At 37.1% G+C, this 15,438-nt stretch overlaps 1 protein-coding gene across 3 annotated transcripts in view; it reads left to right on the plus strand.

Moving 5' to 3' along the window:
* The window catches only part of USP10 (ubiquitin specific peptidase 10), a 57,074-nt gene extending 43,032 nt beyond the window's left edge, over positions 1–14,042 (plus strand). For 2 of the 3 annotated variants that reach the window (XM_075715473.1, XM_075715475.1), the window contains 4 exons: positions 3,593–3,758; positions 9,152–9,296; positions 10,579–10,644; positions 12,950–14,042. In XM_075715473.1, the coding sequence (XP_075571588.1) occupies positions 3,593–3,758; positions 9,152–9,296; positions 10,579–10,644; positions 12,950–13,137 (565 nt within the window). In that variant the 3' untranslated portion in view covers positions 13,138–14,042. The remainder of the gene's footprint in view (positions 1–3,592; positions 3,759–9,151; positions 9,297–10,578; positions 10,645–12,949) is intronic. The other variant, XM_075715474.1, reaches the window with a different exon arrangement.
* Positions 14,043–15,438: the final 1,396 nt, after the last annotated feature.

Raw genomic sequence — 15,438 nt, forward strand, 5'->3', positions numbered from 1 at the left:
GCCTTTACAGATAGCTTTTTCCTGTGCTTTGCTTTCTGTATTTTTCACCATTATTGGATAGTTGGATGGCAGAGACTGTTACACAGTTTGTTCAGGCCAGGAGAGGTGAACGTTCTACCATGGAGCATTTGTTAATGCAAGAGAGGGTTCAGAAGATGGACCAGAATGATCAAAAGATTGATCAATGATCAAATGAATATATGACTTATTGTAGAGTCTGAATCTTTTTAAGTGTCTTAAAAGAACAGACTGTTTAGAGAACAAAAGTCCTGAATTGCAGATAGAGGAGTTTGAAATATGTGTGCTTTGTATATTTATATTAATGTCTTAAGAATTCCAAAGAACTTTAGAGCTACCTAATTTTTGTGACCTCTGAGTGGTCTTGACTAATTTTTTGAATAAGGATACTAGGGGATAGTGAGATTTGCTAAGAGTTAAATCTGGTCAGTAAACTAAGAATGAAATAAAATAAAAAATTGTAGACTTTTGGTTGTTTAGACACTTATGCTTCCCAAAGGCAGGAAAGTTATGTGTAATAGTTAATAAATAAAATGTTAAAGATGAAAGAAGTTTGGAAAAATGTAAATTACTACAGGATGTTACAGGAATGAAAAGAATGTGGGACATTACTTACATCCAGGCCTGATACCGGATGAAGGCAGAAAGTAGATACTGAAAGAATATTTTTTTGGAAAGGAAGCCTCATGACTTGTTTGGAGAAATGTATAATTTAAAATGAAAGCAAGGTAAACACTTGCTAAAAACATATTCCAAAACAAAAATGTTAGACTTGAAGAATTATTTTTAAATTGGAGACAGACACTTAATTGCTAGTGTTTGACTCCCTGTGTTGCCAGGTATTCAGTCCAGAGGTGTGAATAATGTGGGCTAGTGCCTCCTGCCTGTGAAATGCACTGAAATTATTCTCCTGGGATTTAAGTCAGACAGCTGGCAAATAAAATGATATTTTCCATAGCAATTGGCAGACAGATGTTTGTACGTATTGATGAAATTCCGCATTGATGGTATGTTCACATAACCAAGGTATTGTTAATACCCTTAGTATATTTATCATGGTCAGAATTGTTTAGATTGCTGCTTGATTGCATTAGTTTTTAAATTAAGTATACCAGGAGAACATTGTCTTCTGTAGAAGTCCACAGAAAACGACATAAAGCAAAGGTAATACTGAAAAAAGGCAAAAACTTGCACTGAGCAACAGAACCGCAGGGTCCAATCCGACATCTGTTGTCTGCTGTCACCACACCCGCTTTACTGAGCCTCCAAACCAGGTCACACAATTTACCGCAGAAACAGTATCCCATGTTGTGATGTTGGAAAGCTTCGTCCTTTGAGGCTGAGGGTGGAGATAGGAAGGATTGAATACAGGATTGCCATTAGAATTCCACTAAATGAAAGCATCAGAAGTTGGAAAAATCAAATGGAAAAAGCAGCTAAGAAAACATGGTTTGAATTGGCATCTTTTGGCTTGGGAAACTTTAGGCTGTCTTCTCGAGGGTTTAATTGTCTATTAAATGCCTATTTAGGTATAATTGCTTAAAAAACCTAAAACAAAATGAAAAAGCTTTCCTTAAGCAATGTGAAACTTAAATGTGTAAATACCAAGATAGTTCCATCAGGATCTGGTTTGTTCATGTGCAGGAGTCCCTTTTGACTTTCAGCTTGTGTGAATTTCAAATATTTGTTATGCAAGCTAGCTCACAGGCCGCTTAGAAGCCTGCTAAATATTTCCATAAGTAGTACCAAGTTTTCCCTTCAAATGCACTGTTATTTTAAAAGAAAACACATCGATTACATTGTTCTAGTTTAAGCAGGGTAGCAGTGGGCAGTGCCTATTTTCCTGAAAAATTCTTACTGTAGAGTTCTTACAGTACCCAAGAGTAATTATGCATTGAAAATTATGCATTTTCCAATTGAAATTTGTAATTATTCTAATAAGTGACATTGTTATAGAAAATCATAGTCCAGCAAAGGTTTTGCTATCAAATCAATTTCTGCATATCTTTTTAAGGAAAATATTTTGAAGAAATGTTACAATTTAATTTCTAATATTTTTTTAAAAAAATCCATAATGTTATCTTTTCAGAGTATGATCCATATTATTATTAATCTTTAATACATGGACTTGAAAACAGTTGGAGTTGTTAGCATTTTTCTGTTGATTATTGCACTAAGTAATGGTTAGTTTAAAAAGGGTTTGGGAAGTGTATCCAAAAGCAGCAAGACTTACACAGTGAAGGGTTTGTTTATTGATACACTGCGCTTGCCATGTGTTGAAGTATTTGTCCTTAAATATAGCCAAAGAGGAAGTGTTAATCGGAAATAAAGATGCTACTGTTTTCATACGCTCTCTTTCCCCTAAAGGATATGTATTTGCCGATACAAAGATGCATTGGCTTTCTGTTGGTGCTTCAGGGCTTTGCCTGAGTCAAAGGGGCTCTTTTGATAGGAGTCTGCAGTACAGGCGTCGAACCTGTCTGTTAACATTTCGTACATGACTTGGAGAAATTTCAGCATGGCTATGTGGATTAGAGCTGTGTTAATCATCTTACTACTTTTAAGCTTTGTAAGGCACTGTAACAAGCATAACAATATAATAAATGAATGATTTCTTTGGCTGTATAAAACCACATTTTTGTAGCAGCTGGGGCTTTTTAATGTAAGTACTGCTTTCAAAATTTAAAAAAAAAAATTCTTGAGACATGTTTGATGGTTTTCAGTTTTCAGTGAAGTTTAAGAAAAATGAAAATTGGGAAGAGTCCACTTAGTGCAGTGACGTTGTGACTGAAGAGCATGCTGTTTCATTGCACAAAACAATGATCACCAAGCCAGGCTACTTAAAGGCTGCAACTGAATACACTTGAAACAAAATAAAAACCAGAAAAAACAGGAAACATGTTCTCATGCCCTAGGTTGTTACTCCTGCTAGTTTTCCAAAAGACTCCAATTTATGTACAGAGGAGTACATCAACAAAGTCTGGACACAGAAAATGATGGGAGGAAAAGGAAATGCCAGTCCTTGACGGAGCATAGTTTGTATTTCCTATGGCAAGATTTAAGAAAACAATTTAAAATCACTGTGAAATTGGTCTTAGTGAAGTGACTAAAAAATTTGTGTATTTCTATTGAAGAATCTGGAATCACTTGTAATTTTTACAGTAAAACATACAGTTAGATAAGCACTAGTATTTTGCACTTCCAAAGACCTGTTGGAAAACATAATTTCAAAACTCTAATGTGTAAAGACTCCGGAGGTAAATATTTTTAAATGCGTTATCAAAAATTTCAGTATTTTTCTTTAAACTTTTGATGCTTATCCAATAACTGTTTTAATTCTTGCATAAATAAAACAATTCCAATCTGATCCCATTCAGTATGCTCTAAGTGGATGTGAAAATCATTTAAATTGCAGTGAAGTGGATTCAGGTTGTTGAAATTTAGGATTAACCTTTGTTTTGGTTTAATTATAAATCGAATTACTAAAGTAGGCTTCAGTCCATTCTTACTTGAAGGTTCTATATGGCTGAAAGTTACTCTGCTTTATTACATTTTAACTTTTTTGTTTCCATAGATCTGTTGTTTACCAGCAGAGTTCTAAGGAGTCTGCTACACTGCAACCTTTCTTCACCCTGCAACTGGATATCCAGTCAGACAAGATACGCACAGTTCAGGATGCATTGGAAAGTTTGGTGGCAAGAGAGTCTGTCCAGGGTTATACCACAAAAACCAAGCAAGAGGTGTGTTCTGTTGACCCCTTTTCACAGTCATACACTAAACTTTTTAAAAGGGTTTTTATACAGCTCTTGCTTTACAAGTAGTTACTTGAATGCTATTACTTACGTTAACAAAAGAGGTACTAACCTTTTCAAAGTGTCCTGCAGCAGTAAAAGGTATTACACTTGAGCACACACACCCTGAAAGGAAGAGAATAACTCTTAAAAACAGAACCGTGCCTGTAAATAGGTACGTTTTCTGAGTTGGTGTAGAAATTAGTTAGAGATTTGACTGGAGTGTATATTAAATTAACAGGGTGAACTGTGGTAATAATACATACTATTATGAGTAAAATAAGCTGATCTTAACATACTGATTCCTGGGGATTGCCAGACGTTCTTAGTAAAGGAGCAGCTCTTTCAGAGTATCATTTGAAAGCATGCTCCAGCTTTAAGAAAACTGTTGTAGCAGAACACTTGCATGGCTGGCTGTGTGGCTATCCTTGATGGGTTTTGATTTACACATTGCACTTACAAATAAAAAATGAAAATACTCATTGGTGGTAGGCCTGGTAGAACTCCATCTAGAACCTCACTAAAACATCTGATGATCACTCTCTTTCTCTCTGGATTAATAATCTGAAATCTTTCAATAGCCAGTAACACCTCCATTCAGCGTCCTTGGCACTGTATAGTTGACTGGTTTGCTGTACACAGCCCTAAAAAAAACTTGTCAGTAATACTATATTCAGTTTTAGGTCATCAGTTCAAGAAAAGCATGCTTCACAGTTGGAGGATATCTGGAAAAGAGCATTCAAAATGAATGGCAGTATAAAAATTGTAATGTAAAAGGAACGAATAAGAGGGAGGAGCTGTTCAGCATCAAGAAGAAAAAACATGGAAGTAGAAAGATGGAACCAGATGTAAAACTTAGTATGTCAAAGGCTGCTCTGAAAAGGAAAAGACTGATTTTTTTTCTCAGTGATACCCAGAAGGGTAAATAGGAGTAAGACCTAGACTAGGTGTTATCTGTGGTGCTTGTGGGGTTGTCCTCGCTGCTTTAAGAGAAGGTTGGAGAAACACCAGTCAAGATTTACACAAATTGTTATAATTGATTCAGAGGGGAGGACCTTTTAGGATCTCCAAGCCCTGTGATTTTCTGTCACTTTAAGTGCCAGGACATTTTATTCAGTATTCTCATGCAGCTCTGCAATTTTTTTTAATCTTATTTTTCAAATAATATAATACGTAATAGTAATAATTGCAATAAAAAATACTTCATAGGAAGAAACGCATGCATTTGGCATTACAGTTTGAGAACTTGTGATATAGGGTAATAAATTAAACTTTTTCCCCACTAAGGTATTGCCTTGCTTCTTATGGTGTGCGTTAGTAAAGCGCATCATCTGTGGTGTGTGTGGATTGCTCAGATGGAAATTTTGCGTACGCTGTTCGTACCTTCTTTCAGTAGGCCGGGATGGAAGGAGGCTCTTGAGTTGTAGATGTTCCTCTGACATTAATTTCTCTGTCTGTAAGTTTTCTAAATACTCCAAATGGTTAGCTAATGAAAGGATGGACCATTTTCTTTGAAAAGCTGAAGATGAATAGCTGAATCTTCTCTCCCTTGTATACTCAGTAGGAGTGTTAGAGAACATGTATTTCTCCACTTGTCTTCCATGGGAAAGAAGCATTTGCAATGCAAGCTCATCATGATTTACCACATAGATTTTGTTTTGCTAGTCATTCATTTTTTGGTTTTTACTGCAGACGGTTTTAACTTCTTTAGTGACAACCCACTGTTCAATTATGGGGTTTGGAAGAAATGCGTGTCCCAATTAGGTGCTGGAGGTTTGGTCTGGCTTATATTTTAGAGTCTGAATGGAAACACAAGCATTCACAATGTCTTTTAGATCTCTTTTCAAAAGAAATTCAAGTTGAAATAGCTGTTCTTGTATTAAAATTGTACTGAAAACACTGAGCACATTGACTGTAGAACAAGCATAGGACTTTGTAAATAGTAATTTTCAAAATATATTGTGAAGAAGTATTTCATCTCCATTTTACATAAAGGGAACTCAGGACTAATAAAGCTAAAAATCATATTATTGTATTAGTAAAAATTATTAGTGTCTTGATTGTTTTAATCTGGATTGTATTCTTTACAAGTTGTGGGCATAAACAATAGAATGAAAAGAATAATCTTCCAAATATATGTGAATGATTTCTCTTAAAGTTTATTTTTCAATCACTTTGAGCTGATTTTGAATTTTATGTGTGTATTAATATAAACAGGAAATCAGTCAGATTTTCATGCAATGTTGAAAATAATTAGGCGTTTTAAATGCAAATAGGTGTTTAAAATGGAGTGGCATTCTCTTGGTGTTCCTGACTCAATTTCACTTGCTCACTAACATTTGAAGAAAGTTGTTTTGGTTCCTTCTGGTCTTGCAGATCAGTTTTAATCTTGAGTATTTCAGCAGTTAACATGTTCTTTAAAGGGCTTAATTTTTATCCTCACTGAAGTGATGTTCTTTTCAGTCTCTTATTTGTATTTGCAGACCTGCTCATGTTTTCTAGCAAAAGTGAAGACTCTTGAGTAAAAATCTAGCCTTACCTCATTTACTTTTCCAGGTTACCTTCCACATACTCCTTAGAAGGAGTCTTCACATCCCCTGGAGTTCTGAGACAGCTCCTTGAGCATCTTACAAGTATTTTCATAGAATAGAATTGTTTAGGTTGGAAAAGACCTTTCAGATCATCCAGTCCAACCATCAACCTAACACTACCAAGTCCACCGCTAAACCAGTTAAGGGTAGAGTAGTAATTTCATGTTTCCTGGCTTGGTGGCTGGATTATTTTTTAATGAAAGTAAAAACTAGGAATCATTAAGGTTGGAAAGGATCTCTAAGGTCATCAGTCCAACCATCAACCCAACACCACCATGCCCACTAAACCATGTCCCCAAGTGCCACGTCTGCCCGTTTTTTGAACACTGTTTTTGTTGGGCCTCTGACTCATGTTCACTAAACAAACATTGGTGGCACTTTTAGCTGGTAATGTTGCTGCCAGAAAGCAGGGCCCCTTCACACAGTCAGGGCAGCAGAACATCTGCTGTTCCGTCTGGCACCGTAACACAAAACCGCTTTGATCCGTGGTTTAAGGCAATACGGAGCCGCGCAGCTGAGATGCAGGCATCTGTTCCCGTACACCAGTTTGGTTACTGAGGATGGAGAACGGCGACTGCTGAAACCACTGCAGTGACGTTCTTCAGCCCCTGGTCTGGGCTGGGAGCTGTTAAGTTCTTTTTGCACAAAACTCTGAATTCAAAGACTTCAGATTTGGGATTTAGAAGACGCAATACAGGAAAATCGTGAGATAGTTATAAGTGGGTGAATCAAGTGCATGTTTTTTCTCTACACAAAGCCTCTCTGGATTTGCTCCCTAAAAGCAGGAGCTGTTCCATGCTAAGATGCATGGAAGATGCATGTTCTCATGAGTTCATAAGAGAATTGTGTGAACTTCTTGTCACCTTCACTTTCAGACTTTGCCTTCTAACTTCTTATTCTGCATGTTATTTCCTGGAAATTGAGGAGATGGGCACGAGCAGGCACTTGTTGAATGCAAAAGAACAGGCTCCTGTTTGGCTTGCCAATTTAAGAAAAAAACAAAAACCAAAACCCACAAAAAACCAAGCTCAGTTCTCAGTGAAGCTGCCGCTGTTGCCAGGCATTTGATGCGTTCTGGATGCAGAAGGGTGTGTTTTGCACTCTTGAGATGCAGGTGAAATTTTACAGTTTGTAGAGAGTATTTCTGTTTCAAATGTAGAATTACTTCTTGTAAATTGGATTAGCACAGATCCATGAGGAAATCAAGTACCCTACAAAATCTGCCTGCTTCAGCTTTGTAAGAGGTTTTACTATTCAGGCTTGGAAAATAGTAGTAGTTCTTCCCCATGAATTTCTGTTCCACTCTTACTAGGTTCTAGCAGAATTGGGCCCTGCATTGAAAAATAATGTGCTGATGATTTACAATAAAGATACTTTTCTCAATCAAAAAAATTCAGAAAAACCTGAAGCAGTTACTTGGAGATCTGGGTTTTATGTCATAATTTTGAGGCAGGCAAAACATTTTTGTTCTGCAATTGTGAGCCCAGTTTCAGGTTTTCGGACAGTAACTTTGTGGATTATTTGGTTGTAACTATCGAAAAAATAAAGTTTTAGTAGAAAACAGTGAGGTTATAACTCATATTTTTCTCTTAACTTTATTCAGAACCTTTTTCAAGAACCCAGCATACTTTTAAACAGAAAAGTCTTTAATTACTGATCTGTAATGGCTGATCATGGTGGCTAAATCATTTTTAAACAGCCACCATAACAGCTCACTTTGTTCAGCTGAACAACAGACATCATCTGGTTAATAACAAAATAACTTTTGAACAGTTGCACTACTGACCTCTTAATATATTCTTCATTGTTATTCGCCCTGTGAATAGGTCTTTATTTTAATGATACCATTGTGAGGAGGTGTTTTCCAACAGCGTTTCAGGATTCTTTTGATGAGAAGGGAGGAGTGAAGATAGTACCAGTTAAAACTGGAGAAGTCTGTTGTAGAAACCAGTATTTTAGTGGGGAATCATGAGGTATGCTCAGGATGCTCTTTAAAGTGACACAGGATTCAAACTTTTCAGCAAAGTAGTTGCAATACTGCTTTTGCATTTCACTCAGTATTTCTGGAGCGTTCAATGAAATTTCTCAAGATAAATGGAGATTTAGGTGTTTATACCAAAATCTTTTATTTTAGGAGTTTGCCTTTGTTTTATAGAGATTCTTTTTTGATTAAATTTAATTTCCCTGTGGAAAACTAAGACGTGATTTGGATTAGTTCTTATTTTTTCCTTCTATTCAGCTTTTTGTAAAATAGTGTCAGCTTTTAGAAATGAAAATAGCTTTTAGAAATGAAAATAGCTTTTAGAAATGAAAACTTTTGCCTCAGGTGCTGAGCTGTGGTGCTGTTGTCTTCTACAGTTCAGAGTTCTCTGAATTCAGCAGCTTAGGTTACAAGTTACTGACCTTTGATTAGAATATAATAGCTTGCTAAGAATTATTAATCACTAAACTTTCATGAGGAGTTTCTCCTGTTGGGATCTCCAGCAAGGTGGTTTTAGTACTGCAGTACCTAAATATCTGTGCTCATTCTAACGTGTTACATTCTACTAAAAAGTATTGGGGTTCTCCTTTAAGACACCACTTTGGTTGAAGTCATAAACTGCAGTGTTTATCGTAAATTAATTAAAAAATATGTGTTTTTTCTGCTAGTATATTTAAAATTAACTACTTATTCCTCTTTTAAAGAAGTAATTTTGAGCAGTTAACAAAAAATTACAGTTTTTCTTCATCTTTGTTCTGTGGATGTGTTAGGTGGAGATCAGTCGAAGAGTGACACTAGAAGAACTCCCCCCTGTTCTTGTTTTACACCTCAAGCGGTTTGTATATGAGAAAACTGGTGGATGCCAGAAGCTTATCAAGAATATTGAGTATCCTGTTGATCTGGAAATTAGTAAAGGTAAAGCTTTTTTTAACAGAATTTTCCCTTCTTTAGGGAAAAGATAATGTGTGTTTCCTAGGGGTATCTGTTTGTGTTTCAGTTTTCTTCTTTGCTCCCAGCTTTGTGCACAGTATTTCTTCTCCATTGTTGTCTGGAAACTTAGTAATTTGGATGACTATCTTGTATGCTGCTTTCTTCTTTTTGTTTTTCTTTTCCTTCATAAAAAGAATATATTTGGGTTTCTTGGTTCGGTCTTGCTGAACCTGACATTGCCTATATATGAGTTTGGGCATCCATTTTGCAAAGAACATTATGGTGAATGATTTTAGAACCTTTGCCACGTCCTAGGCATTGGGTTGGCCAAATAAGAGCTTCCTGCAGATTTAAGGAGTAGGGTTATAGACCGCTGAGGGCGAAATATTGGAAGTGATCCTGTTGAATGAGGAGTATGTCCCTACACAAGGCTGTTGCCAAGTAATAGGAGATATTTTCATCTCGGATTTCATTCACAGAAGTGGCAAATTATTTTAATAAATAGTGGCTGATGAAAGGAAACTGGTCATTTTTTTAGAAAATGCACCCTGGAGGCAGACAACTAAGCCATAGTTCACAGGTTAAACAACAAAGTTTATTCTTTTAACAAATATCTTAAGAGATACCGTTTTTACAAAGTGTGAGAGCTTGCATATAATCCAGCATCTGAAGCTTGCCAAATTAAATGCATTTTGTTTTGATCTGACAAATTGGCTGTTAGCCAGCCAGTAGTTCAAATAGGAAAAAGATAAATAAAATTAATGATTACTCACATCTCAAGCGAGATATGTACTTTGTCAGACAGTACCCTTTTGTTTTACTTAATATTTTGTTTGAAAAATTCTTTAAAGAATGGATGTTTGTAGAACTAGTTCAATTTGCCTTGACTGACGAAAATGGTTGTAGTATGACTTGGAATCTGAAATTGATTTTTGTCATTGTCTGACAGCAGGAATGAAAGGAAAAAAAATGAATAGTCTGATCTTTTGCCCTTTTTTTTTTTTTTTTTTTAAATTTATTCTTCAGGGATGTTTTGTGGTATTTTTGAACCTTCCATAAATGTTAGTGTTCAGCAAACCTCAAAATTCATTCCCTTGATTACTGGGTATCAGAACCATGACCATTCTTTAAAGGCTGCAGAATATGTTTTAAGTAAACTTTCTCCTTTATGGTAGTGTTGGTTTGTCTTAGAAATAATTGATCCCTTTAAAATTTGAATTTCTAAACTTGCTAACGGTTGCCTTTGTGACTTTTTTCCCTCCTCTAGAGCTACTATCTCCTGGTGTGAAAAGTAAAATTTTTAAAGGCCAAAGAACCTACCGGCTCTTTGCAGGTATTTTATCTATATGCCTCTAGTCCCTGTATTGCAAATACAAATTCTGCATATAGAATTCTAGAAACAGTGCAGTTCCCTGGATCATATAAAATATTTTCTTTTAAATTACACTGAAGTAGCTTGTGAGTGTCCAATTCTTGTATTTAGTGGGGTCTTTTGCATATGTGCATATACACATACATCGTTATATCTGTATTTATACATCTCGCTGATCCAGCTTTGTGCAAAAACAGAGTTCTGTAACAGATCCACCCTGAAATACAGCTGTAATATAACTATGCTTAAAATGCACCGCATATTCTCAGAACAATGTTTGAAATGTCTTTTGAAATGGCTGTTTGAATGCTGGCTTTGCATCCCTCTGAACCCTCAAGATGAGTATTGCTGGCGGCGTATGGATAGCATATTGTAGGTGGAAAAGTTTAACTTGGAGGAGATGATGATTTTTGTGTGAGGAAACAAATGTTTTAAGAGTGTCTGTGATGTATACGAAAGACCTAAATTGGTAGTTAAGATTGGAAGCTCATGTAAGAATTCAGAAGCAGCATTTTAATATTGAACAAAACAGTCTCTGGGCAGTAATGAATTTCCTGAAGTTTAAAACTCCTACACAGTTTACGATTTGCACCTGCTTATTTGTGTTGGCGTCAGGAGAACGTAATAAACCGGAGAACTGGAGGCCTTCACTTCTGTGTCACCAAATCTGTGCCAGTACTGGTGGCCTTGTGTGACTTGGTGGTTTGGGTCCAGTTTTGTGACCGCTGAGGTTACACAAGGAAGTAACATACCTGTCTCTTGTGGAAATTCAGGACTGTTTCTGGCAGTGTAATTTTTTATTTTATTGATAGTGGTTTTCCTGGGACAAGTTTAGACAGCATATTTAAGGTGGCTTGAAGAAAATGCGTTACTGCTGTAATTTTTTCTGACTCCTTCTATGGAAAAGTACAATACTTCAGTCTTCTGTCAGCCTAGGACTTCTCATCCGCAGAAACTGAGCTTGTTAGATGAGTGTTAAATTACTAAAATAAGCTTTTAAAGAACTGTTTTAGAAAGCATCCAGGATTTGCCTAATTATCCAACAATAAATTTTAGAACATGAATAATTCAAGTTTAAGCTACTGTAAAAAAAATTGTTTCTTAAATTCCCCAAAATGTACAGATGCAGTATTTCTGCCTTTTTGCTTTGCTTAAGTCGTTATGCTAAAATGTTTATTTTCCTAGAAGTGTGAAGAAAGTCTGAATAAGCTTGAAGTATGACTAGTCTGAAAGAGCGTAAAGAATTTCATAATTAGATACTTCTGCTCTTGTGCCAATTACAGCAATTCTTTCAGCTTTTTATTTGTTCTTGTTAAGTATATGGTTAGGGCTCACACGTTCCTAGAAGGAGTTAAATGCACTTTCTTATACGCATCCTTAGAATTATATACATAAAAGATCTCTTCCATTTGGAGGCAGTTGCCACACCTAGCACTGAGCACAGCATTAAGCTTTGGGTTTGGTTTCTGCAAGGAGAGCCGAGACGTCTTTTCTGCACAACGCTTCTGCCAACAGAGATAACTGAGGAAAGAAGGCAGTTTGATTCTCTCTTGGAAGTAGCAGTGTTAGCAGTTGATCAGAGGTGTTCGGTTCACAATTTTGGTAAAGAGGTTACTGAGAATTAATAAATGTGAAACTTGTAGATCGGTACTTCAATAGAACCTGTTTTCAGAATAAAATTATAGTTAAGACAAAATTAAAAAAGTGGTCGGGGGGGGAACTGGCTTACATTTGTAATCAGTGCTGTTTGAAAAGTCTTGCCTGATGATTTTTTTTTTATAGACTACTACATAATTTTACCTGATTTTTTTACAAATAGTTTCAATAAAACACTGTTGTCATCAGCAGACAGAGCAAATGTGTAGCTTAGAAAAGCTCGCTAAGCGTGACAGTACCTGTTGGAAGCTCTGAAGGGTGTGCTGCGCTGTTGCAGACGGCCTTTGTGAGGCACATCCTTCCTGGAAAATCCTCTAGGAAGTTACAAAAGGCAGTTTGATGATTTTGATTCTTAATTTACTTAAACCTCCTTTTAGAATCATGAGATCTTGTGTGCTGGAGAAACATTGTTAATATTACATAGCATCTAATGTAAGCAAGCAAGCACTAAACACTTCAGAGATTCTTGCTTAAGCCAGATCGTACGGTCTACAAAACCATGAGTACGCTATGAAGAAAGCACTATGTGACATTTTTTTCTTGATTTACTTTTTCAGTGGATATTTATCTGTGTATAGCGTATATGTGCATCACCAATTTCTCTTTGCAGTTGTCTATCATCATGGAAACAGCGCAACTGGTGGCCATTACACTACGGACGTCTTCCAAATTGGTCTAAATGGCTGGTTACGCATCGATGACCAGGCAGTCAAAGTGATAAATCAGTACCAGGTGGTGAAGCCGTCTGCAGAACGCACAGCCTACCTCCTGTACTACCGCCGAGTTGACCTGCTGTGAAACTTTTCCCTTTTACGCTGTGTGTGCAAGATACCTGCTTTGTAGAACGCCAACTATCACTAACTTTTTTTTTCTCCTGTAAATGCTCTTTTGAGTGAATCTTTTTTCTTTTTTTTTTTTTTTCTTTTTTTTTCCTCCCTTGCAACTATGGGATAGCGTGATAAAGGAAACTACCTTGGGTTTGTGCACAACATAGTTTGTGTTGACTTTTGGCTTTGCAGAATGAAGTCACTTGGTTGAAAGACTCAGTCGTATAAATCACAAAAATTAAAAAAAAAAAATTAATCTGAGTTAATGCTGAATCCTAAGATAATAAAAGGGGATTTGCATTTGATTCCCACTTTCTAATTGCGTAGTAGAAAAAAAAAAACCCTGCACCAGCAACAGAACTTGTAGATTTCTGTGAAAATGTTTTATCTTTACTTAAGTAAAAAAATAAAAATAAAAAAAAATAAAAAAAAAGCGCTCTCTGCTTCCCCAATAGTTTTTGATAAGTGGTAAAATATGAGCCGATGTGTATGAGATGGAAATGGTCCTATGTGCTTCAAAAAATGTACAAACGTACAAAATGCAGAGTTGCTGGTTCCTAATAGGAAGACACATTTTAATAATTGTGCGATGAGAAACTGCTTAAGTACACATTGCAGATCAAATATTTGGAGTTAAGATGTTAGTCTATATAGATGGGTGATTGTAACTTTATTGCTATTAAGAAATTTCAAACTGCATTTATGCTTCTGTGTACATGAAATTAAAAAAATGGGCAAGATAATTAAGATTGACATTTCTTTAAGTCTGCTTTGTTTAATTTTGCTGTCTGCTCTCCTATAATGTTGAGTTCCTAATTGTACACAGTTTAGTGATATCTAGAAGTATAAAGTTGTCGCCCATCAATAAAAGTCACAAAGTTGGTTTAAGGTGTGTGTGTGTGGGTTTTGTTTTTCTTCAAGTGTAAATTCTGCCCTTGGAAACTGGAAATACTGCGATGTAGCACTTTTACAAGGTATAGATAGTGTTCCCCAAATGAAGTGTAGATTTTTTTTTTTTCTTTTCTTTTCTTTTACAACTTCTTGAAACTTCAGAAATGTTCCCATTCGGCACTGAGATGGAACTGAACTTTGAGGGCAGAGGGAAAGGGAGAGGAGATGTGTCAGCCCAGAACAGCTACAGTCTAACGCAGGGCCCGCTCCCGGGACGTGGTAGCCCCAGGGCTGAACACCCGTCGGCCAGAAAAGGGAATTGAATCCCTTTGGTATCCTACATGAAAGTCCTGCACGGTTGGTTTGGGGGTAGATGTTGTTTTGTTTGCCTTTGACTAAATTATTCCCTTCTGAATCAGCCAGTTGATGTTTTCATTGAAAACTTTGGTAAAAATATTTCCTTGATCAGCTCCCTGTTGCTTTCCCTGCTGTTGAAGATGATAAAACCCCCAAAATTCTATGTATTGTTTAATCCTTAATTTGATGGTAGTGTTACATGCTTATTGCGTCATTGGAGAAGTGTTGTAATTGTTGCCTGTGAAACAGGGCTGGTTTTAGCACGGGTTGTCAATAAAAGGTTAAACTACGTATACTCTGACCAAATACTGCTCACTCTTTTAAGGTGACATTTAGGAAAAAAAAAGCTACAATCCGCAAAGTTGTGGAAATAAAATTAGCTGCATTAATTTTACAGGGACTGTGTTCTGGTAAATTCCTTTAGCATTTCTTTAAAGTGCTGGTTTCATCTCACCTTGAATGGCCTGTCTGTGCAGGAGGTGGGTGCAGGTCTTTGGTGAAAAGCCGTGTTAGCTCCTTCAAGAGGAGGAAGCAGCCCCGTAAAGGCCTTGGGTTTCAGCATGCGCCCATTGACCTGGGCTTCCCTCTTGTGTTTTCTGCCCAAGGCAAAGAGCAGACACTTCACGGAAGGTGGGAAGGTGGCTCATGGCTGCTTCCTGGAGGGACTTAGAGGTGGAGATGTTCCAGCATGGCTGTCGTTTGCACGGTTGCATTGGGTAGGGCGGTCGTGGTGGATGCGCGGCAAGAAAATTCCTGCGACAGACCTGGCTGTTGGACGAGCAGCAAGGCCTGCTGAGGAAAGCCCTCTGACTTCCCCACCCTCTCTTCAGATGGTGGAGAACCTGGGAGTTGTCCTGCCCATGGCTCACTCCGGCAATGCTGTCCCACGGAAGGAATGTGCGTGCCGCCCGGGGCTCCAGCGGCGAGTAGGAGCGTCCAGCCCCATGGCTGGGGCGAGGCTGTGTGGGGTGGTCCTGTTCCCTCTGCTCAAAGTTGAGGGATCTTCAGATGGACGACCTTCAGC

The sequence above is a fragment of the Pelecanus crispus genome, chromosome 8 (assembly GCF_030463565.1).
Source record: "Pelecanus crispus isolate bPelCri1 chromosome 8, bPelCri1.pri, whole genome shotgun sequence".
In the NCBI taxonomy this organism is placed as follows: domain Eukaryota; kingdom Metazoa; phylum Chordata; class Aves; order Pelecaniformes; family Pelecanidae; genus Pelecanus; species Pelecanus crispus.